We start from the raw sequence: 26,015 nt of genomic DNA on the forward strand, positions 1-26,015 counted from the left end.
ATGGAGCCACTGAAAAGCATGCTGCGCAAGGCCCCTCTGGTGGGCGGATGGGGGCCAGGTTCCCGGGCCGGGGCTCCCACCACCACCTACGCCAACCCGGTCTGGACGGCGTTGTTTGACTACGAGGCGGCCAGCACGGACGAGCTGACGCTGCGCAAGGGCGACTTGGTGGAGGTCCTGTCCTGGGACTCGGCCATCTCCGGGGACGAAGGCTGGTGGGCCGGCAAGCTCCACGACCGCGTGGGCATCTTCCCGGCCAACTATGTCTCGCCCAAGACGGGGGCCTACGCCGGGCCCGGGGACCCTCCCGAGGCCGACTTTCGGGACCTGACGCTGGAGGAGGTGATCGGGGTGGGGGGCTTCGGGAAGGTCTACCGGGGCAGCTGGCGGGGGCAGTTGGTGGCGGTCAAGGCGGCCCGCCAGGACCCGGATGAGGACATCAGCACCACGGCCGAGCGGGTGCGCCAGGAAGCCCGTCTCTTTGCCATGCTGAAGCACCCCAACATCATCGTCCTGAAGGCCGTCTGCCTGCAGGGGCCCAACCTGTGCTTGGTGATGGAGTATGCCGCCGGAGGACCACTCAGCCGGATGCTGGCCGGACGCCGCATCCCGCCGCACATCCTCATCAACTGGGCCGTCCAGATCGCGCAGGGCATGGACTACCTTCACTGCGGCGCCATCGTGCCCGTCATCCACCGGGACTTGAAATCCAACAACAGTAAGTCTTGGGGAGAGGTCAGGCCAGATTTGAACCCGGGTCTGGCTGCAGGGCCCACAGCTGAGCGGAACGGTGGCCCCCCCAAATTCGGACTTGGCCCTGAATTGTCTCTTTTTAACGCCACATGGATTGCTCCTGCCATTTTTTTGCAGGTAGTCCTCAACTTATGACCGCAGTTGACCGTAAAATGGGGTAAAACTCACTTAACAAATGTCTTACTTAGCAACATAAATATTGGGCTCCATTGTGGTCGTAAGTTGAGGACTCCCTGTACTTTGCAACTTTAAGATGCGTGGACTTCAACTCCCAGAATTCCCCAGCCAGACAGCATGGCCGCTGGGGAATTCTGGGAGTTGAAGTCCACACATCTTAAAGTTGCAAAGTACAGGGAGTCCTCAATTTATGACCACAATGGAGACCTACATTTCTGGTGCTAAGCGAGACAATTGTTAAGTGAATTCTGCTCCCTTTTACGTCCTTTTCTTGCCACAGTGATTAAGAGAATCACGGCTGTTCTTAAGTGGGCTTCCCCATTGATCACGTGACCACAGGAGATCACGTGACCACAGGAGACCGCCACCGTCATAAATACGAGTCAGTTGCTAAGAATCCGATTTTTGATCACGTGACTCTGGGGATGCTGCAACCATCGTCAAGGTGAAAAAGGGTCATAAGTTGTAATTTTGAACGGTCACTGAACTCTTTTAAGTCGAGGACTACCTGTATTTATATATATATATATCTTTATTTATTTTTATTTATTGAACTATTATTTTATTTTTTTCAATCTTTCTTTTCGGGTAAAACCATCTGCCTAGAGAAGGCTACCGGTGGGACAGTCCAAAGCGTCAAAACATTGGCTGGACTAATCAAAGTCCTGTTTTCAAATTGCGCGGGAAAAGCGGCAATTTTGAAGTTCTGGACCTCTTTGTGGACTTCCCTACATCTAGGAAACTTAAAAGAAGCTCCCCTACTTTGGGTGGCTCAGATTCTCTTTGTTCCCAACCCCAGTTCCCCCAATTCCTCCGTTCCACCTGGGGTTCCTTGAAGGGGTCCCCTGAAATGTTGGGGTGGCCTCCAGAAGCTTGCTAACAACTTGTAAAGGGGCGTTTTCCCTTCGATCAAATCATTTCCGAGGAAAAGTCTGGGATCCAGCACAGATCCATCGATTCATTCAAATTAATCTAGATCATTGCTTTCTCAAGCTTGGCCACTTTAAGATGGGTGGACTGCAACCCCCAGAATTTCTGTGAGGTTGAGAAACACTGCTCGAGATCAGACATGTCAAACTCGCGACGTCACGTGACGTCACGCAACGTATCAGGACTGTTTTGCCATTGCCGGCAGTTTGACACCCCTATTCTAGATCAATGTTTCTCAACCTGGGCCACTTTAAGATGGGTGGACTTCAACTCCCAGAATTCCCCAGCTAGCTAGGCTTGTTGGGGAATTCTGGGAGTTGAAGTCCATTCATCTGTAAGGTTGAGAAACACTGCGAGTCTAGATCAATGTTTCTCAACCTCGGTCCCTTTCAGATGGGCGGACTTCAACTCCATAGCTGGCTGGGGAATTGTGGGAGTTGAAGTCCACCCATCTGAAAGGGGCCGAGGTTTGGCAACACAGTTCTAGACTCAGGCATAGAGGAAAGCTAGACAAGAGCGTCCCCCAGCTCTCCTGGGTATGAAACAAACGTTCCTCTGAGCATACACAGAGTTCTCTTCCTTTCCCACCCTTTCCACTCAACTGGGATTGCCAGGGGGGCAGGGTTTTTTAAAGCAAAGGTGGGCATACATTAGGGAAAGACCCGGCCCGTCCTCTCTGTATGGCCAAGTCGATCCCGTTCTGATCCTGAGGTTGGCCACCAAATGATGACTGAGCTTGACCCAAGTGACCCACGAGGAGGAAGTGACGGTGGTGGCCGTCTCTCTCCTGGCCTTGTGTTTCCTCCTGTAAGGGCGAGATGCCTGTTTTTCTTTCCATGCAAAACAAGACCGGCCTATTTCCGCTGGAATCCGGCGCAGAAAAAGTGGGAGATTCTTGCGAATGAATTTCCAGCCTGTTACAAAACGGATAGAAGAGCCAGCTTTGTCAGCTCAGGCGGGCGGGATCTGGGGGGGGGGGAGGGAATGCACTTTGCACACGTGCAGAGTTTGTCCGTTGCAGTGTTAGATAATCTGGGGGTCTGCTGGAAAACAAAGTAGGGAGTGCAAATTACAGGTTAAGTTCTCGACTTGCAGCCGTTTCTTTACTGACTGCTCGGAGTTACAACGGCCCCGAAAAAAGTGATTTATGAGGAGTTTTCACACTTAACGACCACATGGTCCCATGATAAAAATTCAGATGCCCAACATGTGTCCCAGGGTCATGCCATCGCCTTTTGACAAGCAAAGTTAGTGGGAGAGCGAGATTCATTTAACAACCGTGTCATTAACTTAACAACTGCAGTGATTCGCTTAACAACGGTGGCAAAGTAGGTTGTAAAATAGGGCCAAAATCACCGAACAACTGCTTTGCTTAGCAAACAGAAATTTTGGGCTCAGATGTGACTTGTCAGTCAAGGACTTCCTGCCAATAAAACCAGGATTTGTTGTTGTTAGTTGCGAAGTCGTGTCCGACCCATCGCGACCCCATGGACGACGTTCCTCCAGGCCTTCCTGTCCTCTGCCATCTTCTGGAGTCCATTGAAGCTCAGGCCTCCTGCTTCAGGGACTCCATCCAGCCACCTCCTTCTCTGTCGTCCCCTTCTTCTCTTGCCCTCCATCTTTCCCAGCATCAGGCTCTTCTCCAGGGAGTCCTTCCTTCTCATTAGGTGGCCAAAGGACTTGAGTCTCAACTTCAGGATCCGGCCTTCTAAAGAGCAGTCGGGGTTGATCTCCTCCAGGACTGACCGGCTGGATCGCCTTGCATTCCAGGGGACTCGCAGGAGTCTTCTCCAGCACCAGAGTTCAAAGGCCTCCATTCTTTGGCACTCAGCCTTTCTTATGGTCCAACACATTGCAACTGGGAAAACCATGGCCTTGACCATACGTACTTTTGTTGACAGGGTGATGTCTCTGCTTTTGAGTATGATGTCTAGATTTGCCATAGCTTTCCTCCCCAGGAGCAAGTGTCTTTTAATTTCTTGGCTGCAGTCCCCATCTGCGGTGATCTTTCCATGAAAGATGGTTGATAATTAAATGAATATCCTTGCAGGGAGAGCATTATGGAGTCTTCCCAGAAAACCTGAAGGCAGATATGAGATTTATTTCTTAGACAAGGCATCTGTTCTCCAGCCTTCCTCTTTAAGGGGCTGGATTTTTTTGTGTGTTCCTAAAATGCAAAATGGCTTTCATTTTCTTGCCTGTGAAACGGAAATCTTGTGAGTTTTTGCTTGCCTAGACTCACACTAAGCCGTTGTGGTGTCATGTTCTGAGACATCAAACCTCTCTAATCTTGTACAACCAGATTTTTAAAACATAGTTTATACACATTCTTCTCCTTCCTGTAGAGAAGGGCTGGGCTCTGGTTGATTCAGCATAGGATTCGAACCTGGAGCACTTCAATCACGAAATCATGCTAGGAACAAACTAGGAAACATTTGTGTGTGGGGGGGGAGCAGTGACAACATTCAGACTTTCCTACAATCCGGGTCTAATATTAACTGGGGTTTAGCTGCTGAAACCTTGATCTTCTAGCCGTTTTGAACCATGACATGGGAATAATAAAAAAACATGGCACTTCTGAGCAAGTGCAGAGTGCACTTCCTTTGCTCCTGTGTTATTACAATTCGTCCTCAACTTATGATGGTTCATATAGTGACCGTTCAAAGTTACAACAGCACTGGAAAAAGTGACTTATGACCGTTTTCCATACTTACGGCCGTTGCAGCATCCCCATGATCACATGATCAAAATTCAGCCACTTGGCAACTGACTCATACTTATGACGGTCGCAGTGTCCTGGGGTCACGTGATCCCCTTTTGCAACCTTCTGACAAGCAAAATCAATGGGGGAAGCCAGATTCACTTAACAACCGTGTTGCTAACTTCAGAACTGCAGCGATTCACTTAACAACTGTGGTGAGAACGGTCGTAAAATGGGGCAAAACTCACTTAACAAATGTCTCACTTTGCAACATAAATGTTGCACTCAATTGTGGTCGTAAGTCAGAGGACAGGTCAAGAAGTACCGGGTAATCCTTGACTTACGACCACAGGTGGTTCCAGAATTTCCACTGCTAAGCAAGGCGGCTGTTAAGTGAGTCAACTTTTCCCCCCATGGTTGTTCAGTGAATCACAGCCGTCGTTAAGCAAATCACTCATTGTTAAGCAGATCCGACTTCTCCCATTAAGTTTGCTTGCCGGAAAGTTGCAAATGGTGATCACATGACCTCAGGATGCTGCAACCATCATCATAAATACCTTGCAAAGCAGCCAAATTTTGATCACGTAACCATGGGCAACCTTGGCTCTTTTATGACTGGTGGACACCAACTCCCAGAATTCCTGAGCCAGCCATGCTGAGGGGAAAGGGAGAGGTTTCCGAGCTGAGCCATGCTGGCTCAGGAATTCTGGGAGTTGAAGTCCACAAGTCATGAGGGGGCCATAGTTCCCCCACGCTGGCTCAGGAATTCTGGGAGTTGAAGTCCATGAGTCATAAAAGAGCCAAGGTTGCCTATCCCCGATGCTGCAATGGTCGTAAGTGTGAGGACCGGTCGCAAGCCTCTTTTTCAGTGCCACGGTAACTTTGAATAGTTAGCTAAACCAATGGTTGCAAAATCAAGGACTACCTTACAGCAAAGTAGCAATCTACTATTTTGGGTTGGCAGAGACAGGGGTGACACGTTACAAATTTTGGTTGCCGTGGTTTGCATACAATCACAATTCCCCCCCCCACACACACACACACATACACACACTTCCGATCCGGCAGGTTTTCCAAGGTTTGCAGAGGATGGCAGAAAAACCCGCCAGGCCTGTTTATCAGAAGTGAAAATGGGACAGGAGTAAAGTTGCTTTCCGACAATCGGAGGTCATCTGGGTTAGGAAAACCTGTTGGAAGACAGCTATCATGTCCCCGCTAATCCTTCTTTTCCCTAGACTAGACATACCCACAAAATAAAGAATAACAGGGGTGGAAGGGACCTTGGAGGTCTTCTAGTCCAGCCCTCTGTCCAGGATAGTTCCAGTTCCCACAACCACTCATCCAATGTTTTGGCCACCAGCCCCCTGATCATCTTTGTTGCTCTTTGCCCTCTTTCCCAACCACCAGCATCTTTTTTTATATCGTGGCGACCAAAACTGGATGCGATATTTGAAATGTTTACCAAGGCATTATAAAGCAGTTGTTGTTGTTAGTTGCGAAGTCGTGTCCGACCCATCGCAACCCCATGGACCACGTTCCTCCAGGCCTTCCTGTCCTCTACCATCTTCTGGAGTCCATTGAAGCTCACGCCTGCTGCTTCAGGGACTCCATCCAGCCACCTCATTCTCTGTCATTGTCCCCTTCTTCTCTTGCCCTCCATCTTTCCCGGCATCAGGCTCTTCTCCAGGGAGTCCTTCCTTCTCATGAGGTGGCCAAAGGACTTGAGTTTCCACTTCAGGATCCGGCCTTCTAAAGAGCAGTCAGGGTTGATCTCCTCTAGGACTGACCGGTTGGATCGCCTTGCAGTCCAGGGGACTTGCAGGAGTCTTCTCCAGCACCAGAGTTCAAAGGCCTCCATTCTTTGGCGCTCGGCCTTTCTTATGGTCCAACTTTCACAGCCATATATTGCAACTGGGAAAACCACAGCCTTGACTATATGTACTTTTGTTGGCAGGGTGATGTCTCTGCTTTTGAGTATGCTGTCTAGATTTGCCATAGCTTTCCTCCCCAGGAGCAAACATCTTTTAATTTCTTGGCTGCAGTCCTGGTGATCTTACCATTTGTTGGGCTCCGTATATGAATCTGGAGCCCTTTTGTTGGAGGAGAAATAAACCTGGTTAGTCTCTCCTGGGATGAAATCCAGGGCGAGTTTCAAGGCCAATCTACAATTTCTAGATCTGGACTTTCTGACCTCAAATTCACACCGGTGCATCTACTCCTTCCCCCTCCCCAACGCCCCCCCCTCCTTTGCTGCTGCTCCTGTTTTCAGGAGTTGGCAAGCACAGGAAATTGTGAATTTGGGGCGAGGGGGGGGGGGATTGTGCAGCAGCAGCAGCACAGTAGCTGCATCCTCTCCCTCCCTTCCCCCTGCCTCCTTTCCGCTTTCTCATCTCGCCACGGGGATCCAGTGTCACCAGTTGCTTCCTTCCTTTTTGCTGGTTTCGTGGACCGGTTGCGACACTAAGTCAGCTTTCTTTGCCTTCCAGCTAATCGAGGGGGTGGGGGGGGGCTGTCCTTGCAGACGGACAGGCAATGCCGGAAACGTTGCGACTCTTGATATTTATGGCTTTGAGGGAGAAAACCAGAATGGGCAGTGGAGAGGGAGGCAAATTCATGAGATCTAGCAGCTTTCTGTTTTTTTTTATTTGTTTATTGAATTGACGTGCTGTCCATCTCACCAGTCAAGTGACTCTTTCTTTCTTTCTTTCTTTCTTTCTTTCTTTCTTTCTTTCTTTCTTTCTTTCTTTCTTTCTTTCTTTCTTTCTTTCTTTCTTTCTTTCTTTCTTTTTTCCTTTCTTTCCTTCCTTCGTTCTTTCTTTCTTTCTTCCTTCCCTTTCCTTCTTTCCTTTCCCATCTTTTTCCTTTCTTTCTTTCTTTCTTTCTTTCTTTCTTTCTTTCTTTCTTTCTTTCTTTCTTTCTTTCTTTCTTTCTTTTCTTTCTCCTTCCTTCCTTCCTTCCTTCCTTCCTTCCTTCCTCTTTCTTTCTTTCTTTCTTTCTTTCTCTTTCTTTCTCTTTCTTTCTTTCTTTCTTTCTTTCCCTAAAAATATCCCCCCCCCCGACTGGGCAGAAAATTCAAGGTGAGATGGGTGGCATATAAACCCTACCCAAGAAAATAAAATAAATAAAAATTCCCACTTCAGCCGCCTCCGTCTCACATTCTTTCTCCCTTGCTGAAATCTCCTTCGAACGGGAGCGGAATTTTGTACAGGAAGACCTCGACTTAACGACCAAAGTGGGGCTCAAAATTTCTGTTGCTAAGCGAGGCAGTTCAAGTGAATCTCGGCCCACTCTACCACGTTTCTCGCCACCGTTGTTAAATGAATCGCTGCAGTTTGTTAAGTTAGGAACACGGTTGCTAAGTGGAGCTGTCTTCCCCCAGTGACTTCGCTTGTCAGAAAGCTGCGAAAGGGGATCACGGCGCCCGTCACAAATACGAGTCAGTTGGCAAGAATTTTGTTCATGGGAATGCTGCAAAGGTCGTAAGTGTGAAAAACAGCCATAAGTCCCTTTTTTCGGTGCCGGTGTGACTTTGAACGGTCACTGAATGAAACTGTTGTAAATCGAGGACAATCCGTAAACAGAGAGCAACAATCTTGCTCTGGAACTCCGGTGGGGGCTCTGCATGTGATCAGAGGTCCTGTCCCTCTTAATTTCAATGCTCCCAGAAACCCGCCGATTGAGCAAAATCCCAGCCAGGGAACCCATAGGCCGGTTGGGCTCCGTTCCCACAATCGGTAGGCAAGGCAGACATTTTGTGCGTGGGGAGGCCGTCTCACTAGGCGCTCCATTGTGTCTGGGGCCGGCCGGAGAATTGACCCATTGTTCTGCCCGGCAATGGAGAGGGTGGACCTCACCAGCCCTGGGGTTCTCCGTCCACCTTTCCCCAGCTGCTCTTTGAATTTCCCTTCCCCGCCGGGCTCTTGGACGGAGGGGGAAGCCAGGAAAAAGACGGGCAGGAAGCAAGTTGGAGGAAGCCAATGGGACCCCCCACCACCACCAGTAAAAAAAAAAAACCTCTCCCAGGCATGCAGGGCATTGTTTCAAGAGGTTGCTGGGCTGCGCTGTTTGTTCTTCCCTCTGAAAAAATCTCCCCCAGCCACAAAGAGTCCTTGAGAAGAAGAACAGCACCGCTATCAAACTCTGAACTGGCCAGCTTCTTGCAAGGCTACTTCAATCCATCCATCAGAATAGAACTGGAAGAGACCTTGGTGGTCTTCTATATCATTTCAGACAAGTGGCTGTCCGGTCTCTTCTTAAAAACTTCCAGTGTTGGAGCATTCACCGCTTCTGGAGGCAGGTTGTTCCACTGGCTAATTATTCTAACTGTCAGGAAGTTTCTCCTTATTCTAGGTTGCTTCTCTCCTTGATGAGTTTCCATCCGTTGCTTCTTGTCCTGCCTTTAGGCGCTTTGATTGTAATTATAATTTAATTTAATTGTAAATGTAATTGGGATGTGCTTTTAAACATTTTTGGCATACTACCAATAAACAACAACGGAGTCCTTCTGTTTATTGGGGGAACAGACCTCAATTTCAGCAGCCCCTCCAGCTGCAATTTTTCCTCTTGGCTTCCCCACTGACCTTCTGGGGAAGCCTGTGGAGAATGTTGCAAATGGCGATCACGTGGATAACAGGGCACTTTGCAACTGGTTGTAAATGCAAACAGGTTGCCAGGCACTTGAGGCGCAGTCATGGTGAGACATTTAGCCCCAAGTGCTTTCTGGACCGTAAAAGCACCAGTTCCAAGGCCGTTGTGACTGCGAAAGATCCTTAAACAACTGGGCATAAGTCAAGGGCTCCCTGTAACCAGCTGAAAAATGCCTATTGGAGAAAATGAACTCGCTTAATAATTTCAGCATTTGCTTAACGATTGCTGAAAAAAATGCCAACAAATTCAGGTCTGGCCACATGGTTCCCCGAGTTACATCCGCCATGATTTATGACCGAACTTTTCGGTCCGCGGAACTACATAGTCCTTGACTTATAACGATTCATTTAGTGACCGTTCCAGGCTACAACAGCGCTGAAAAAAAATGACTTAACATAACTCAGGCACGTATTATCATATTTGGTGGACATGTGGTAAAGCAAAGGCTTATTGGAAAAAGATACATGTTTGGTTAGAAAAAAATGTTGGGAGAACATGTGGAATTTAAACCTGATTTTTTTTCTACTATGTATAAGGCCAGGAAAGACTAATAAACAAAGTTTATATTTGGCTTTACACGTCGTTAACAGCAGCAAGAATAGTCTCCGTGCAATCCTGGAAAAATGAAGCAGTACCACTAGAGGAAGAAATAATTAAAAAAATATTGGAATGTGCAGAGATGGACAGATTAACTATGAGATTGAAAGATAAAGAAGAAACAGAATACTACCAAATCTGGGAGTCATTCTAGAGGAAAAAACCAAGGATTAGGAATTGATTATGTCTTAGCGCTTTTGAATCCAGACAGCGCGCTGGTTGAAAAACTAACACATGTATATAAGAGAAAAACTAATAAAATCCTTATAAAAAAAGAAAAAAAGAAAAAAATGACTTACGACCGTTTTTCACCATTGGTCCCACCATCGAAATTCAGACGCTTGGCAACTGACTCGTATCTACGACCGGGGTCATGTGAAACCCCTTTCGTGATCTTGTGATAAAGCAAAGTGAACAACCATGTGACTAAAGTTGACAACTGCAGTGATGGACTTAACAACTGTGACAAGAAAGGTTGTGCGATGGGGGGGGGGGGGCAAAATTCACTTAACCACTGTGAACCAAGTTTTGGGATCAATTGGGATCCTACGTCTGTACAGGGAAGAGTTCCCAGAACCGGCTGTTCAAAAACACGGCTTGCCTGTCTCTGGGGTTGTCTGAATGCGTTCTCTTTTTCCTTCCACAGTCCTGCTGAGCGAACACGTGGACGATGGTGAGGTCAGTGGGAAGACCCTAAAGATCACCGATTTCGGGCTGGCCAGAGAATGGCACAAAACCACTAAGATGAGCGCGGCTGGGACTTACGCCTGGATGGCGCCGGAAGTCATCAAAAATTCCACTTTTTCCCGCGGTAGCGACATCTGGAGGTAAGGTGGGGGGGGGGGGAAAATCTGGAGAGTTTCTCCAGATGGATGAAGGACAGAGGTTCAAAACCTGTTTGGCCACGGAGTCCTTTGACTTTGTGGTGGACAGCTTGCCAGAAAGCAAATGCGTGATTTAAATGCATGAATAGATCTTAGACTTACATAGCAGTCCCCGACTTACAACGGTTCATTTAGAGATGGATGGATAGATGGATAGATAGATGACAGATGGATTTTTTTATACACACACACACACACAAACACACAGAGAGACATATATATATACAGAGAGAGAAAAGATAGATAGATAGACAGATAGACAGACAGATAGATAGATAGATAGATAGATAGATAGATAGATAGATAGATAGATAGATAGATAGATAGATAGATAGATAGATAGATAGATGATGGATGGATGGATGGATGGATGGATGGATGGATGGATGGATGATAGATGGATTTTTTATACACACACACACAGAGAAAAGATAGATAGATAGATAGATAGATAGATAGATAGATGGATGGATGGATGGATGGATGGATGGATGGATGGATGGATGGATGGATGATAGATGGATTTTTTATACACACACACACACACACACACACAGAGAGAGAAAAGATAGATAGATAGATAGATAGATAGATAGAGAGAGAGAGAGAGAGAGAGAGAGAAGGAAGAGAGAAAGATAGATAGATGGATTATATTTATATATATATACAGAGAGAGAGATATATATTTGTATATATATACAGAGAGAGAAAGATGATATAGATAGATAGATAGATAGATAGATAGATAGATAGATAGATAGATAGATAGATAGATAGATAGATAGATAGATAGATAGATAGATAAAACCTTAGTAAGACCACGCCTGGAATATTGCATCCAGTTTTGGGCTGTCACAAGAAGGGGGGGGGGTCAACTTATTCTCCAAAGCACCAAAGGGCAGGCAAGAAACAATGGATGGAAACTAATTAAGGAGAGAAGCAACCTGGAATTAAGGAGAAACTTAATAACTGTGAGAACAATCAATCAGTGGAACAATCTACCTCCAGAAGTTGTGGGTGCTCCATCGTGGGAGATTTTTTAAGAAGAGATTGGAGAGCCATCTATCTGAAATGGTGTAGGCAGGGTCTCCTACTGGAGGAGGGGGCTGGGCTAGAAGATCTCCAAGGTCCCCTCCAAATAAAGTCGAGGACTATCTGTAATCTTTTCCCTGTTTCTTCTTCTTCCAGTTACGGAGTGCTCCTGTGGGAACTCCTCACCGGCGAAGTTCCATACCGGGGAATTGACGGGCTGGCAGTGGCTTATGGGGTTGCCGTCAACAAACTCACCCTTCCGATACCTTCCACGTGCCCAGAATCCTTTTCACGTCTGATGACAGGTAAGAAAAAAAAATATCTCAGAGGCCAGATTGGGGATTTTCAGCATAAAAACTCTGCTAGATTGGAACAAAAAGTCTTTTTTTAAATGTTTCTCTTCCCTTCTGTTAACTCAGCTGAAATCTATGCTGGCAGCAGTGTTCCCAGTACAGGCAGCCCTCGGCTTGCAACCTTGACCGTCTGAAGTTATAACAGCAATGCAAAAAGTGACTTATGACCGTTTTTCATAAGCAGCATCCCCAGGGTCATGTGATCAGAATCCAGATGCTTGCAACAGCTGCCTTCTCCCTCTTCTCTTCCCTAACCAGTCACGCTGTCCCTGCCTTAAGCACAACTCCTACGCATGGGGTACATAACAGAAAGGTCCAACAGCTCAACGTTGCACAGTCTCCAAGGGGCGACTGATTCTCAGCTTTGTTATTTGACTCCTCTCTTTTTGTTTCCCTCTTCTGCTGTCTGTCGGTCCCACCAGAGTGCTGGCAGCAGGACCCCCATGCGCGCCCCAGCTTTGCCTCCATCCTTGATCAGCTGACGGTCCTCGAAACGCAGGTGCTGCGCGACCTGCCACAAGAATCCTTCCACTCCATGCAGGACGACTGGAAAGTGGAGATCCAGGATATGTTCGACGAGCTGCGGGCAAAAGAGAAGGTGAGAATCAGAAGGGAAAGGCTGAGTATGTCTGTGTGTGGGGGGGTCCCTTTCCAAACAGGGCTCAAATCCAGGATGCAGTTAAATAATATAACAATACCAGCGTTGGAAGGGACCTTGGAGGTCTTCTAGTCCAACCCACAGCGGTTGCCCTATATAGGTAGTCCTCGACTTACAACAGTTCATTTAGTGACAATAGGTGGTACCTTGCTCAATAGTAGCAACTGTGAGAGGGATCTCGGAGTCCTAGTGGACAATCTCTTAAATATGAGCCAGCCGTGTGGTGCAGCTGCCAAAAAAGCCAACACAATGCTGGGCTGCATTAACAGAGGGATAGAATCAAGATCACGTGAAGTATTAATACCACTTTACAAGGCCTTGGTGAGGCCACACTTGGAATACGGCATCCAGTTTGGGTCACCACGATGTAAAAAAGATGTTGAGACTCTAGAAAGAGTGCAGAAAAGAGCAACAAAGATGATCAGGGGACTGGTGGCCAAAACATATAAGGAACGGTTGCTGGAATTGGGGATGTCTAGTTTAATGAAGAGAAGGACGAGGGGGGACAGGATAGCAGTCTTCCAATATCTCAGGGGCTGCCCCAAAGAAGAGGGAGTCAAGCTATTCTCCAAAGCGCCTGAAGGCAGGACAAGAAGCAACGGATGGAAACTGATCAAGGAGAGAACCAACTTAGAACTAAGGAGAAATTTCCTGACAGTGAGAACAATTAACCAGTGCGGTGAATGCTCCAACACTGGAAGTTTTTAAGAAGAGACTGGACAGCCATTTGTCTGAAATGGTATAGGGTTTCCTGCCTGAGCAGGGGGTTGGACTAGATGACCTCCAAGGTCCCTTCCAACTTTATTATTATTATTATTATTAATTCAAAGTTACAACGGCATTGCAAAAAGTGACTTATGACTGTTTTTCACACTTACGACTAGTGCAGCATCCCCAATGATCAAAATTCAGATGCTTGGCAACTGGTTCCTATTTATGACGGTTGCAGTGTCTCCCGGGGTTACGTGATCAACTTTTGCGTCCTTCTGAGAAGCAAAGTCAGACGGGGAAGCAGAATTCACTTAACAGCTGTGTTTCTAATTTTAACAACTGCAATGGTTCGCTTGTGGAAGGAAGGTGGAAAAATGGGGCAAAGCTCACTTAACAAATGTCTCACTTAGCAACTAAAATGTGGGGCTCAATTGTAAGTTGAGGACTACCTGAAAGAGGGTTGAAAGGGACCTTAGAGGTCATCTAGTTCAACCCCCTGCTCAAGCAGGAGTCCCTGTATCATTTCAAATGGCTGTCCAGTCTCTTTTTTTAAAAGCTACAGTGATGGAACACACACAACTTCTGGTGGCAAGCTGTTCCACTGATTAATTGTCCTCACTGTTAGGAATTTTCTCCTTCGTTCCTGGTTGCTTCTCTCCTTGATGAGTTTCCATCTGTTGCTTCTTCTCCTGCCTTCTGTTGTGGGGTACAGATATAAAAAGTGTATTTGCTGATTGGTTGATCTGATTTATATAGCCACCCATCTCAACCTCTGACTCTGGCTGGGGTACATCACAAAACATAAAAACAAATTAAAAATGATTAAAACACAGGTGGGCCTTGACTGAACGACCATTTGCTTAGTGGCAATTAGTGAGATTACGACAGATGCTGGAAAAAAAAGCACTTACAATCCAGATGAGATGTTCTAATGAGGCCCCCGACACTCACGTGACTGCATTTTGGTGCTCGGCACCCAGCCAGCATTTGCAGCCGTTTGCGGACTCCTGCAATCACGTGACCATGATTTAGAATGTTTTTGCCAGAAAGCAGGATTTAGTTTCGGTTTCTGCCAGTACTGCAAAAATTAAAAATAAAAATGTTGCAAGCATCTGATCCATCTCATGTCGGCCTGCTGAACAAACCCGCATGACTTACAACTATGATTCCTGGCTCAATTCTGGTGGAGGACTACCTGTACTTCATAAAAATACAAATTAAAAGCCAATTAAAACAGTGCAAAATGTTTTGCTTTGGGCTAAAGGAGAACCGTCTGTTGTGTTTGTGGCTCAACTAAAATGGGCAGGAAGCATCAGGGATTTCCTGTTTTTGCTTCAACCACATTGGCTGGTTGGCTGTGACGGTACAGAATGTGCACCATGTGGGGGAAAGCGAATAATTTAGAAGATAGTCACTCTTAAGACTGTCACGTCAGGAGCAATTGCCAGTGAATGTACTTTTGCCTTGAGCGTAAGGCGTCTATCTGGTTTTCTGAGAAAGCTCCAGAATGACTAAGTAGGGGATCCTGGGAAAAAGGAAATAATTACTTCCCAGAGACTTTCAAAATCAGCCTCGTGGCAGCCAAAAAATGAAGAAGAGAAAGAAACTCAGAGAGAAGTGAGGGGGCTGGAATATTAAATTAAAAGTGAATGTAATTGAAACAAACAGCAGAATAGAATAGAATAGAATAGAATAGAATAGAATAGAATAGAATAGAATAGAATAGAATCTGGAAGGGACCTTGGAGGTCTTCTAGTCCAGCCCCATTCAAGCAAGAGAACGTCTAGGAAGTTGTTACAGGTAGTCCTTGTCTTATGACCACAATCGAGCCCAAAATATAGGTTGCTAAGCGAGACATTTGTTAAGTGAGTTTTGCCCCATTTTTACAACTTTCCTTGCCACATTGGCTAAGGGAATCACTGCAGTCGTCAAATTAGTAACACCGTTGTTAAGTGAATCCGGCTTCCCCATTGACCTGGCTTGTCAGAAGGTCACAAAAGGGGATCACATGACACACACCCCCACGGGGCCCTGCAACCGTCATAAATAGGAACCAGTTGTCAAACATCCGAAAGTAAATCACGTGACCATGGGGATGCTGTAACGGTCGTAAGTGTGAGAAACGCTCCCAAGTCACTTTTTTCAGTGCCGTTGTAACTTTAGTGAACAGTCAGTAACCGAACTGTTGTAAATCGAGGACGGCCTGTATTTACAACAGTCGCTGCGTCCCGGGGTCACACAACCCGCCACTTGCAAACTTCCCAGTCAGCTTCTGACGAGCAAAGCCAAAGCTAGATTTGTTTAATGACCCGTGAGGCAGTTAATAACTGATTTGCTTGTCCGCCTTGGCTTCTCCAAGGATCCCCTCCTGGGAGACCCAGAGATTCCCTCTCTCACGGGGGATCGTCCGGGATGGGTTCTTCTCCCCAGGAGCTGTTGAGCCGCGAGGAGGAGCTGAATCAGGCGGCGCTGAAGCAGAAATCCCAGGAGGAGTTCCTCCGCCAGCGGGAACACGAACTGGCCCAGTGGGAGCTGGAGGTTTTTGAGCGCGAACTCAGTCTCCTGATCCAGCAGATGAACCACGATCGGCCGCACGTGAAGAAGCGCAAGGGCACTTTCAAGAGAAACAAGCTCCGAGGCCGGGACAGCGAGCACATCAGCATGCCGCTTGGTAGGAAGGCCGGGTGGGGATCCGGGCTCTGGGGAAGGGGCTCCGGGTGGGTTTCGCTCTTTCTGGAGGTCCTTTGGTTGCCGGGTGTGTGTGTGTGTTTCTTTTGCAAAAGCATTTGTTGCAGGTTACTGTGGCCATGGAGCAGCCTTCTCGGGGATTCTGGGAAGTAAATAGGGTGGGCTGAGGGATTCTGGGAAATGAATGTGGTGTCCTCGGGAATCTTGGGAAATGAATCTGGTGCACAGAGAGTGTCTGGGAAATACATCCTGGGAAATACTCAGGGATTCTGGGAAATAAATCAGGGATCTTGGGAAATAAATGTGGCGCCCTCAGGGATCTGGGGAAATACATGTAGCGTCCACAGGGATTCTGGGTGGGAAATAAATCTGGGGCACTTGGGAAACCTGGGAAATAAATGTGATGCACACATTAACACACCGCTTGACGAGTGCAGAAAATGCTAGATCCGACCTGATCAACTTCAATGTGGTTTACATGTTTTTTTTCTCTCTTTTCTTTTTTCAGATTTTAAGCATCGCATCACAGTTCAGGCTTCCCCAGGGCTGGACAAAAGGAAGGATTTCTTTGATGTGGGAGCTGGTGGCTCTCCCACCTTCCCACGGTTCCGAGCTATCCAATGTGAGTGGCATGGGGTTCCTCTGGACAAATCCCTCAGACACATCTTAACAAGTTTAGATGCTGATAGAGTTAAATCCTTAACTTACGACCGTTCATTTAGCGACAGATAGAATATTTGCAGCTCAGGTTGATTTTTGGGGTCCTTGATGTTCTCTGAGCTGGATTGTTTTCTTGAAGACGTTTCATGACCCAACTAGATAACATCAGCAGTGCTAGAAGGGAGGGGGAGTTTTGTCTATGTGAGCACTGATGAAGTTACCTAGTTGGGTCATGAAACGTCTGCAAGAAAACGACCAAGCTCAGAGAACACCAAGGACCCCACAACCACCGTCTTTCTTCTTCTTCTTCTTCTTCTTCTTCTTCTTCTTCTTCTTCTTCTTCTTCTTCTTCTTCTTCTTCTTCTTCTTCTTCTTCTTCTTCTTCTTCTTCTTCTTCTTCTTCTTCTTCTTCTTCTTCTTCTTCTTCTTCTTCTTCTTCTTCTTCTTCTTCTTCTTCTTCTTCTTCTCCTTCTTCTTCTTCTTCTTCTTCTTCTTCTTCTTCTTCTTCTTCTTCTTCTTCTTCTTCTTCTTCTTCTTCTTCTTCTTCTTCTTCTTCTTCTTCTTCTTCTTCTTCTTCTTCTTCTTCTTCTTCTTCTTCTTCTTCTTCTTCTTCTTCTTCTTCTTCTTCTTCTTCTTCTTCTTCTCCTCCTCCTCCTTCTCCTCCTCCTTCTTCTTCTTCTTCTTCTTCCTCTTAGCACTGATGAAGTTACCTAGTTGAGTCATGAAACGTCTGCAAGAAAACCACCAAGCTCAGAGAGCACCAAGGACCCCAAAGTTGAACCCTGAGCTACAAATATTTTGTCAGTATTCGAGGTTCTAGCTTCTCTCCTTGGTTAGTTTCCATCCGTTGCTTCTTGTCCTGCCTTCAGGTGCTTTGGAAAATCGGTTGACCCCCCCCCCCTTCTTTGTGGCAGCCCCTCAAATAGTGGAAGACTTCCATCATTTCACTAGACTTGACATACCCAATTCCCACAACCGTTCTTTATATGCTTTAGCCTCCAGCCCCCTCATCATCTTTGTTGCTCTTCTCTGCACTCTTTCCAGAGTCTCAGCATCTTTTTTGTATCCTCGTGACCAAAAATGTACAGTTTGTTTAATTGCCCATTGGTTTTTTTTGTCCTCCCCACAGTGGAACCGAGCGAGAAGGATCAGAACCGGACCCGACAAGCACCCCGTCGGGGAGACGAGACCTGGAACGGCCATACCAAGAGCCCGGGGTCCCCCAAAATGTCTGAGCGCAGTACACAAAATGGCAGGTAGAGAGCCTCTATCTTACCCTCATCGCAATTGGCAGGGGTAGGCCACCTTGGCTCTTTTATGACTCGTGGACTTCAACTCCCAGAATTCCTGAGCCAGCCACTCTGAGGGTAAAGGGAGAGGTTTCCAAGCTGAGCCAGGCTGGCTCAGGAATTCTGGGAGTTGAAGTCCACCAGTCATGAGGGGGCCAAAGTTTCCCTCACGCTGGCTCAGGAATTCTGGGAGTTGAAGTCCACGAGTCATAAAAGGGCTAAGTTTGAAGACCCCTGCTCTTAATCTTCGTCCTAGGATAGGGGTAGGCCACCTTGGCTCTTTTATGACCCGTGGACTTCAACTCCCAGAATTCCTGAGCCAGCATGGCTCAGCTTGGAAACCTCTCTTTTTCCCCTCAGCATGGCTAGCTCAGGAATTCTGGGAGTTGAAGTCCACACATGCTGACCAGCTGGGGAATTCTGGGAATTGAAGTCCACACATGCTGACCGGCTGGGGAATTCTGGGAGTTGAAGTCCCCATATCTTAAAAGTTGCTCTCGGTTAAGAAACCCTGCATAGAGTGACTGACCAGAGTTTTTAATTAGGGTCACAACTCACAGTGAGCCCCAGAATAAAATGGAGAATATAATAAAAAGTATTTCTGGCGGATTCAGTGACTCCCACAGAGCAGCGGTTTCAGGATTGTCCCCCATCCTCGTTTCTCTCCACGGCAGGAGAAGATCGCGTCCAGAAGAGACGACGTGGTACGTAGAACCGGGCGGTTCCCCTGTACACTCGCAGCTGCATCCACAGTCCAGCCAAAACGGTGAGTCCCATCGTCTTCCTTTTGGTTTTCTTGCAATTCGAGCTAACGGTAGTCCTCGACTTACAGCGGTCAGGTTAGTTCAGGTTAGTGACCGTTCCAAGTTACAACGGCACTGAAAAAAAGGGACTTAGGACCGTTTTGCACATTTACGAACGATGCAGCATCCTCAGGATCATGCGAACGAAATTCGGACGCTTGGCCACTGACTCATATTTATGACGGTCGCAGCGTATTTATGACGGTCGCAGTGATCCCCTTTGGCGACCTCCTGACAAGCGAAGTCAATGGGGAAGCCGGATTCACTTAACAACCGTCTGTCTAATTTGACAACTGCAGTGATTCGCTTAACAACTGTGGCAAGAAAGGTCGTAAAATAGGGGCAAGACTCGCTTATCAACTGTCTCGCTTAGCAACCGAAATTTCACTGTGGTCGTAAGCCGAGGTCTGCCTTGTACTTCATAAAGAGACGTCTAAAAGTGCTTCCACAGCCATTTTTAGTTATTATAACACGCCAGTGGTGGCATCCCAAGACAAAAAATAATCACTGTTCAGTTTTAAGGGATAGAAAACGGAGCGTCTTATTTTTCCTCTTCCCTCCGGTTTATCTTTCCTTTTATGCTGTGCCTTTTGGGGGGGGGGTAATAAAAAAGAGCAGCCTAATCGTCTTTCTGTCTATGGAGATTTCCCGTCCTCCAGGTCACGGTTGTCCCAAAGATGCTTTTTCAGGAGGCCACTGGACTTCCTTGTTTTTCTTTGAAGATGTTTCGCTTCTCCTCCAAGAAGCTTCTTCAGCTCTGACTGGATGGTGGGGAATGGAAGGATTTATATTCCTTGCTGGTCATTTGCATTCTTTGAGAGAGTCGTTGAGGCTACTTGAAGATTTACCTGTGTCCTCAGGGTCGCCTGAGTAGTGCAAATGGGTGTGGAACAGTCCTTTCAGCAGTTCCAAGAAGGCTTCACACCCATTTGCACCACTCGGGTGACCCTGAGGACACAGATAAACCTCCCAAGTGGCCTCAACGGCTCTCTGAAAGAAGGCAAATGACCAGCTGTCTGCAAGGAGTATAAATCCTTCCATTCCCCACCATCCCAGTCAGAGCTGAAGAAGCTTCTTGGATGAGAAGCGAAACGTCTTCAAAGAAAAACAAACAACTGGTCATTTGCCTTCTTTTAGAGAGCCGTTGAGGCCACTTGCAGGTTTATCTGTGTCCTCAGGATCACCTGAGTGGTGCAAATGGATGGGGAGCCTTCTTGGAATTGCTGAAAGGACTGTGTTCCACTCCCATTTTTGCACTACTCAAATGACCCTGAAGATACAGATAAACCTACAAGTGGCCTCAACGACTCTCTAAAAAAAATGCAAATAACCAGCTCTCTGCAAGGAGTATAAATCCTTCCATTCCCCACTATCCAGTCAGAGCTGAAGAAGCTTCTCGGAGAAGCGAAACGTCTTCAAAGTCCAGTTGCCTCCTGCAAAAACATCTTTGGGACCTACTCTAGTTTTTCATTCTGGAAGCCGACCAGCCTGAAGAGTGAGGCTAAATATTCTACGGAGAGAAACAGACCCCAATCTGTAGGCTACTGAGAGGGAACCCAGTCCAACCTGGGTTTAAATTTGCCAAGTTGCCACTTACCATTTTCTCATTCTTTCGTCCTTCCAGGTGATATTCCCATCACCTCGGCAGAAACCGAGGAGCCAACACTGGAAAGGCCGAGCGGGCCCAGACTCATCGAGAGAGTCCTGCTCCGGGGTTCAGCCTTGCTGGCCGCCCTGGGCTTGGGCCGGGAGTTGCCGATCCCCTCTCAGGAGAGGCCCGTGGAGGGGCCAGGTGCTAGGAAGCCCTCTCCCCGAAGAGACCCCACCCCTGCCCTGCAGGTGGAGCCCTGCACGGACGACGCTGCCACGGAGCTCCTCATTGACCTGGCCTCGGTGGGGGACAGGACCGCCTTGCCGCCCCTCTGGACGAGGGAGTCACCCAGGGTCCCTCAGCTCGCGGAAGGCCGGACCACCAAGACCCCAAAGTGGGGTGAGTGGCAGCAGTCCACTTATTTGAAAGCATGCTGGCTGGGGGATTCTGGGCGTTGAGGTCCATGCATCATAAAGCATGGGGGATTCTGGGAGTTGAAGCCCTCTCAGCTTAAAGCAAGCTGGCTGGGGGATTCTGGGCGTTGAAGTCCATGCATCTTAAAGCATGGGGGATTCTGGGAGTTGAAGCCCTCTCAGCTTAAAGCATGGGGGATTCTGGGAGTTGAAGCCCTCTCAGCTTAAAGTATGCTGGCTGGGGGATTCTGGGCGTTGGTCCATGCATCTTAAAGCATGGGGGATTCTGGGAGTTGAAGTCCACCCATCTTAAAGCATGGGGGATTCTGGGATTTGAAGTCCACCCATCTTAAAGCATGCCGACTGGGGAATTCTGGGAGTTGAAGTCCACCTATGCACCAGAATCTCTTCCCCACCTCAATTGCAGCTTTGCTCTCCCTGTCTTTCCACAGATGGCGCTTTCCCGTCTCCCTCCTCCCCCCGCAGCCCCCGCTCCCCTCGCCCCTCCCTTCACCCCACCCTCATTTCCCGCCCCCGCCCTTCCCCAATCCGCAGCCGGATCGACCCTTGGAGCTTCGTGTCGTCGGGATCTCGGGCCTCGCCAGCGGTCACCCCGGTCCAGTCCCCCCGTCTGGGCCCACGTCAAGTCAAAACCTCCGGTCCCGAAAGCACCAATCCTTTCGGGGCGCCCAATTCGAATCCGTTCGCCTGGGGGGACTTTTCGGCACCCGCCGACCCTTTTCTCGGGAGCTCCACGCGGTCAGCCCCAGAGACGCTCAGCCCCGCCGTTTGCTGGACCTCCGGACCACACCCAACTCCACAAGAGGATCTGCCAGCCTCGTCCTGGTGGGGGGACACCTCCTGCCCCCCGGGAGGCACGATCCCCAAATGACCAGGGACCCACAGTTTCCAGATGTGGCCTGCCAGACTTCATGCGATGGGATCCTGGCCTGTCGTGTGGCCAAAGATCGGAGGACCACAGACTGCTATTCTACAGGGAAAGACATTAAAAAAAAAAAACAACCCCTAGATCCTCAGTGGTGAGAACTGGGGGCTAACTTCCTCCCCACGTCTCCGCTATGCAATGAACACTAAGCTGTCAAGCCAGCGTTGGCTCGCCTCGTGGTGCCCTTTTCACGTTGCCATCCTGGTTCCTCCTTACAGGCAGCTATCTTAGTTCTCCCCTCTGCTCCCTTTCCTCCCACGCCAGTGGGTCTTCCCCATTTCATGGGGAGGGGGGGCGCAGGGGGAAACGACACCAGGATCGAGAGAAACCCCCTCCCCCCCATGGTCCTGGTTAGCTTTCCATTCCTTTCCTCTCCCTGAAAAAAATTCCAGCCAATGGAGGCCTTGCCCGAAAGGGCTGTTTATCTTTTTGCACACAACGAGAGCCAAGGACAAGGGGGGGCTGGGGGGGAAATGAGGGGGGGTTGTCCGTGCACCCCCGTCCTCAGCCCTCATCTTGAGGCCAAAGCGAAAAGCAGGGACCAAGGCAGGCCAAAGCACTTTTTAAGTGTGCATTACTACTGTTGTCTTCTCTCCCCTACTTGAAATTCACACGTGTGCCAGGCTCCCCTCTGCTCTTATTTCCTTCCCCCCCCCCGTATGTGCACGCACACACTCCCATGAGCGGGGTGGGGGGGTGGGAGCGGGGGAGCCAACTGTGTTCAGGACCGTCCCAGCACCGGGCGGGCCGACCCTGTGAAACGAGACCAAAATAAACCTCTGGATATCGCCATTCTGCGCACGTGTCTGTTTGGGAATTCGGATCGGACACAAGAAGGGCACCCGGGGGGGGGGGGCAAGGATGGATTGCACACTGTTGTGCGTGGAGGTTTCCCTTCTGGCGTCTACCTGCGTTCCAAAGCCACGCTGCGCTTATTCCGTCCTCCACTCAGATTGGCAAACGTGAGGGACTAGCTCCTTAACTGCGGTTGAGAATCTCTGAAAAATATACCGATCTGAGGACAGCAGAATTTCGGCTGCTCAGCAAGGCAGTTGCTAACTTGGTCGTATCTGATTATTTTACAACCTGTTCCTGCCACGGTTGTTAAGGGAATCACTGCACTTCAGAGAAAAGTGCGGTCGTTAAGCGAATCATGCGGTGTGGTTCAGCCAATCCAGCTTCCCCCGTTTGACTTTGCTTGTCAGAAGTAGGGTGGGAAAGTCGCCAATGGGGATCCCGGGATCCCGGGATGCTGCGGCCATTGTAAATACGTGCCGGTTTTGATCGTGCGACGATGGTTGTTAGTGCAAGGATCAGTCGTGTCTCACACTTTTTTTTCAAGGTTGTCATAACTTCAAACAGTCGTTAAACAAAACGTGTGTAAGATGTGGATTACCTGTATGTAGGGTTGGGAAACATGATTTTTGCAGCCCAGATCCTATAACGGGGTTCGTACAAGATGCTGCTTAAGATATGATGGATTTGGGGGTTTTTTGTGGTTTCTCCTGGCCCCTTGTTTGAAATAAGTGGGTCCATCAAACCATTCATTGTTTGGGCCTTGAATTTACATGAACATTGTGTGTGTGGGTTTTTTTTTGTAGAAAGCCACAAAAATAAACTTTGGTTTGCTATAAAGGTATTCCTCAATTCGGCCCAAAAGTTCTGTGGCTAAGCAAGGAAGCTATTGCCTGAGTTTTGCCCCATTTTATGACATTTTTTTGCCACAGTTGTTATAAAGTTAGTCACACGGGCGTTAAATGAATCCGGCTTCCCCATGGACTTTGCAATTAACCAGTGGAACAACCTGCCTCCAGAAGCGGTGAATGCTCCAACACTGGGAGTTTTTAAGAAGAGACTGGACAGCCGTTTGTCCGAAATGGTGTAGGGTTTCCTGCCTGAGCAGGGGGTTGGACTAGATGACCTCCAAGGTCCCTTCCAACTTTATTATTATTATTATTATTATTATTATTATTATTATTATTATTATTATTATCATTATCATCATTATTATTATCATTATCATTATCATCATCATCATCATCATCATCATCATCATCATTATTATTATTATTATTATTATTATTATTATTATTATTATTATTATTATTATTGAGTCACCACGTGACTCCCCAGGTCACTGCAACCGTCATAAATACGAGTCAGTTGCCAAGCGTCTGAATTTTGATCCCCTGACTACGAGGATGCTGCAGTGGCCGTAAGTGTGAAAAACCGGTCGTAAGTCACTTTTTTCAGTGCTGTTACAACTTTGAACGGTCCTTAAAGAAATGATTGTAAGTTCAGGAGTATCTTTTTGACCCTAATCTTCACCTCTGTGGACCCAGATGCAAATATTAACGGGTGGGGGGATTTCTGACTTTGGGGGGGGGGCAGGTTTGCCCCCCTGTGCTGAAACTGAAGCATTGCAATAAGCCGAAATTTGCTGCTGGAAGCGGATCACGTCCCTTCCTACCACGAGTGAGTAAAGGAAAGGATATGGTTACAACTTGATAAGGATTTTTTTTCCCTATTTTACCCAGCCCAGCCTTTGTGCTGCGTGCCATCTGGTGATCTTCCTCTTAACCAACTTTCCAGGATGTGTTGAGAGGTCCCCCAAATCTTTTCCCCAGAAGGAAGAACATCAGCCTGCACAACAACTGTTCTTCTAATATTGATTAGTATAGAGGTACTAGTACCGCTGGCATATAAAATGCTGCCGTCTGGAATATTGCATCCAGTTTTTTCCCCCACACTATACAAAAACAAAAGATGTTGAGACTCTGGAAAGAATGCAGATATTTGGGGCTCAGTTGTGGTCACAAGCCTGAAGGAGGGTTGAGAGCCAGCAGCAGCAGGAGCATTCCCACCTTAAAAGCCTAATTTCTTAGTGGCCTCCCATCCCACCTACAGGGACCCCGAAAGGGGGGAGGGGGCGAGACCTTCCAGCGAGAGGAGCATTCCCGTCTCAAAGGAGTGATTTCCTAGTGGCCTCCCATTCCACCTACAGGGACCCTGAAGGGCAGGTGAGATCCTCCAGCGGCAGGACCGTTCCCATCTGAAAGTTGCAATTTCCTAGTGGCCTCTCTTCCCACCTACAGGAACCCCGAAATGGGGGGGGGGGGCGAGACCTTCCAGCGAGAGGAGCATTCCCATCTGAAAGGTGTGATTTCCTAGTGGCCTCCCATCCCATTCACAGGGACCCCGAAGGGGCGGACCAGAGCTTCAGCAGCAGGACCGTTCCTATCTTAAAGGCGTGGTTTCCTAGTGGCCTCCCTTCCCACTGACAGGAACCCCTAAAGGCGGACGAGAGCCTCCAGTGGCAGGAGCATTCCCATCTGAAAGGCGTGATTTCCTCGTGGCCTCCCTTCCCACCTGCAGGAACCCCTAAAGGCGGACGAGAGCCTCCAGTGGCAGGAGCATTCCCATCTGAAAGGCATGATTTCTTAGTGGCCTCCCTTCCCACCTGCAGGAACCCCTAAAGGCGGGCGAGAGCCTCCAGGGGCAGGAGCACTCCTGTCTCCACAGCGTGATTTCCTAGTGGCCTCCCTTCCCACCTACAGGAACCCCGAAAGGGGCAGGCGAGACCTTCCAGCGAGAGGAGCATTCCCATCTGAAAGGCGTGATTTCCTCGTGGCCTCCCTTCCCACCTGCAGGAACCCCTAAAGGCGGACGAGAGCCTCCAGTGGCAGGAGCATTCCCATCTGAAAGGCATGATTTCTTAGTGGCCTCCCTTCCCACCTGCAGGAACCCCTAAAGGCGGGNGTCTCCACAGCGTGATTTCCTAGTGGCCTCCCTTCCCACCTACAGGAACCCCGAAAGGGGCAGGCGAGACCTTCCAGCGAGAGGAGCATTCCCATCTGAAAGGCGTGATTTCCTCGTGGCCTCCCTTCCCACCTGCAGGAACCCCTAAAGGCGGGCGAGAGCCTCCAGTGGCAGGAGCATTCCCATCTGAAAGGCATGATTTCTTAGTGGCCTCCCTTCCCACCTGCAGGAACCCCTAAAGGCGGGCGAGAGCCTCCAGGGGCAGGAGCACTCCTGTCTCCACAGCGTGATTTCCTAGTGGCCTCCCTTCCCACCTACAGGAACCTCGAAAGGGGCAGGCGAGACCTTCCAGCGAGAGGAGCATTCCCATCTGAAAGGCGTGATTTCCTAGTGGCCTCCCTTCCCACCTGCAGGAACCCCTAA

At 48.4% G+C, this 26,015-nt stretch overlaps 1 protein-coding gene across 1 annotated transcript; it reads left to right on the forward strand.

The window, feature by feature from the left end:
• MAP3K11 (mitogen-activated protein kinase kinase kinase 11) lies at window positions 1-26,015 on the forward strand. The gene is made up of 11 exons (XM_015817679.1): window positions 1-718; window positions 10,452-10,632; window positions 11,878-12,026; window positions 12,497-12,672; window positions 15,874-16,114; window positions 16,640-16,753; window positions 17,921-18,047; window positions 18,755-18,846; window positions 20,508-20,873; window positions 21,340-21,646; window positions 26,006-26,015. Exons 1-11 carry the CDS (start codon window positions 1-3, stop codon window positions 26,013-26,015), a joined length of 2,481 nt encoding a protein of 826 aa, XP_015673165.1.

This window comes from Protobothrops mucrosquamatus, unplaced genomic scaffold, assembly GCF_001527695.2.
Source record: "Protobothrops mucrosquamatus isolate PMUCROS unplaced genomic scaffold, P.Mucros_1.0 scaffold621, whole genome shotgun sequence".
Classification (NCBI taxonomy): Eukaryota; Metazoa; Chordata; class Lepidosauria; order Squamata; family Viperidae; genus Protobothrops; species Protobothrops mucrosquamatus.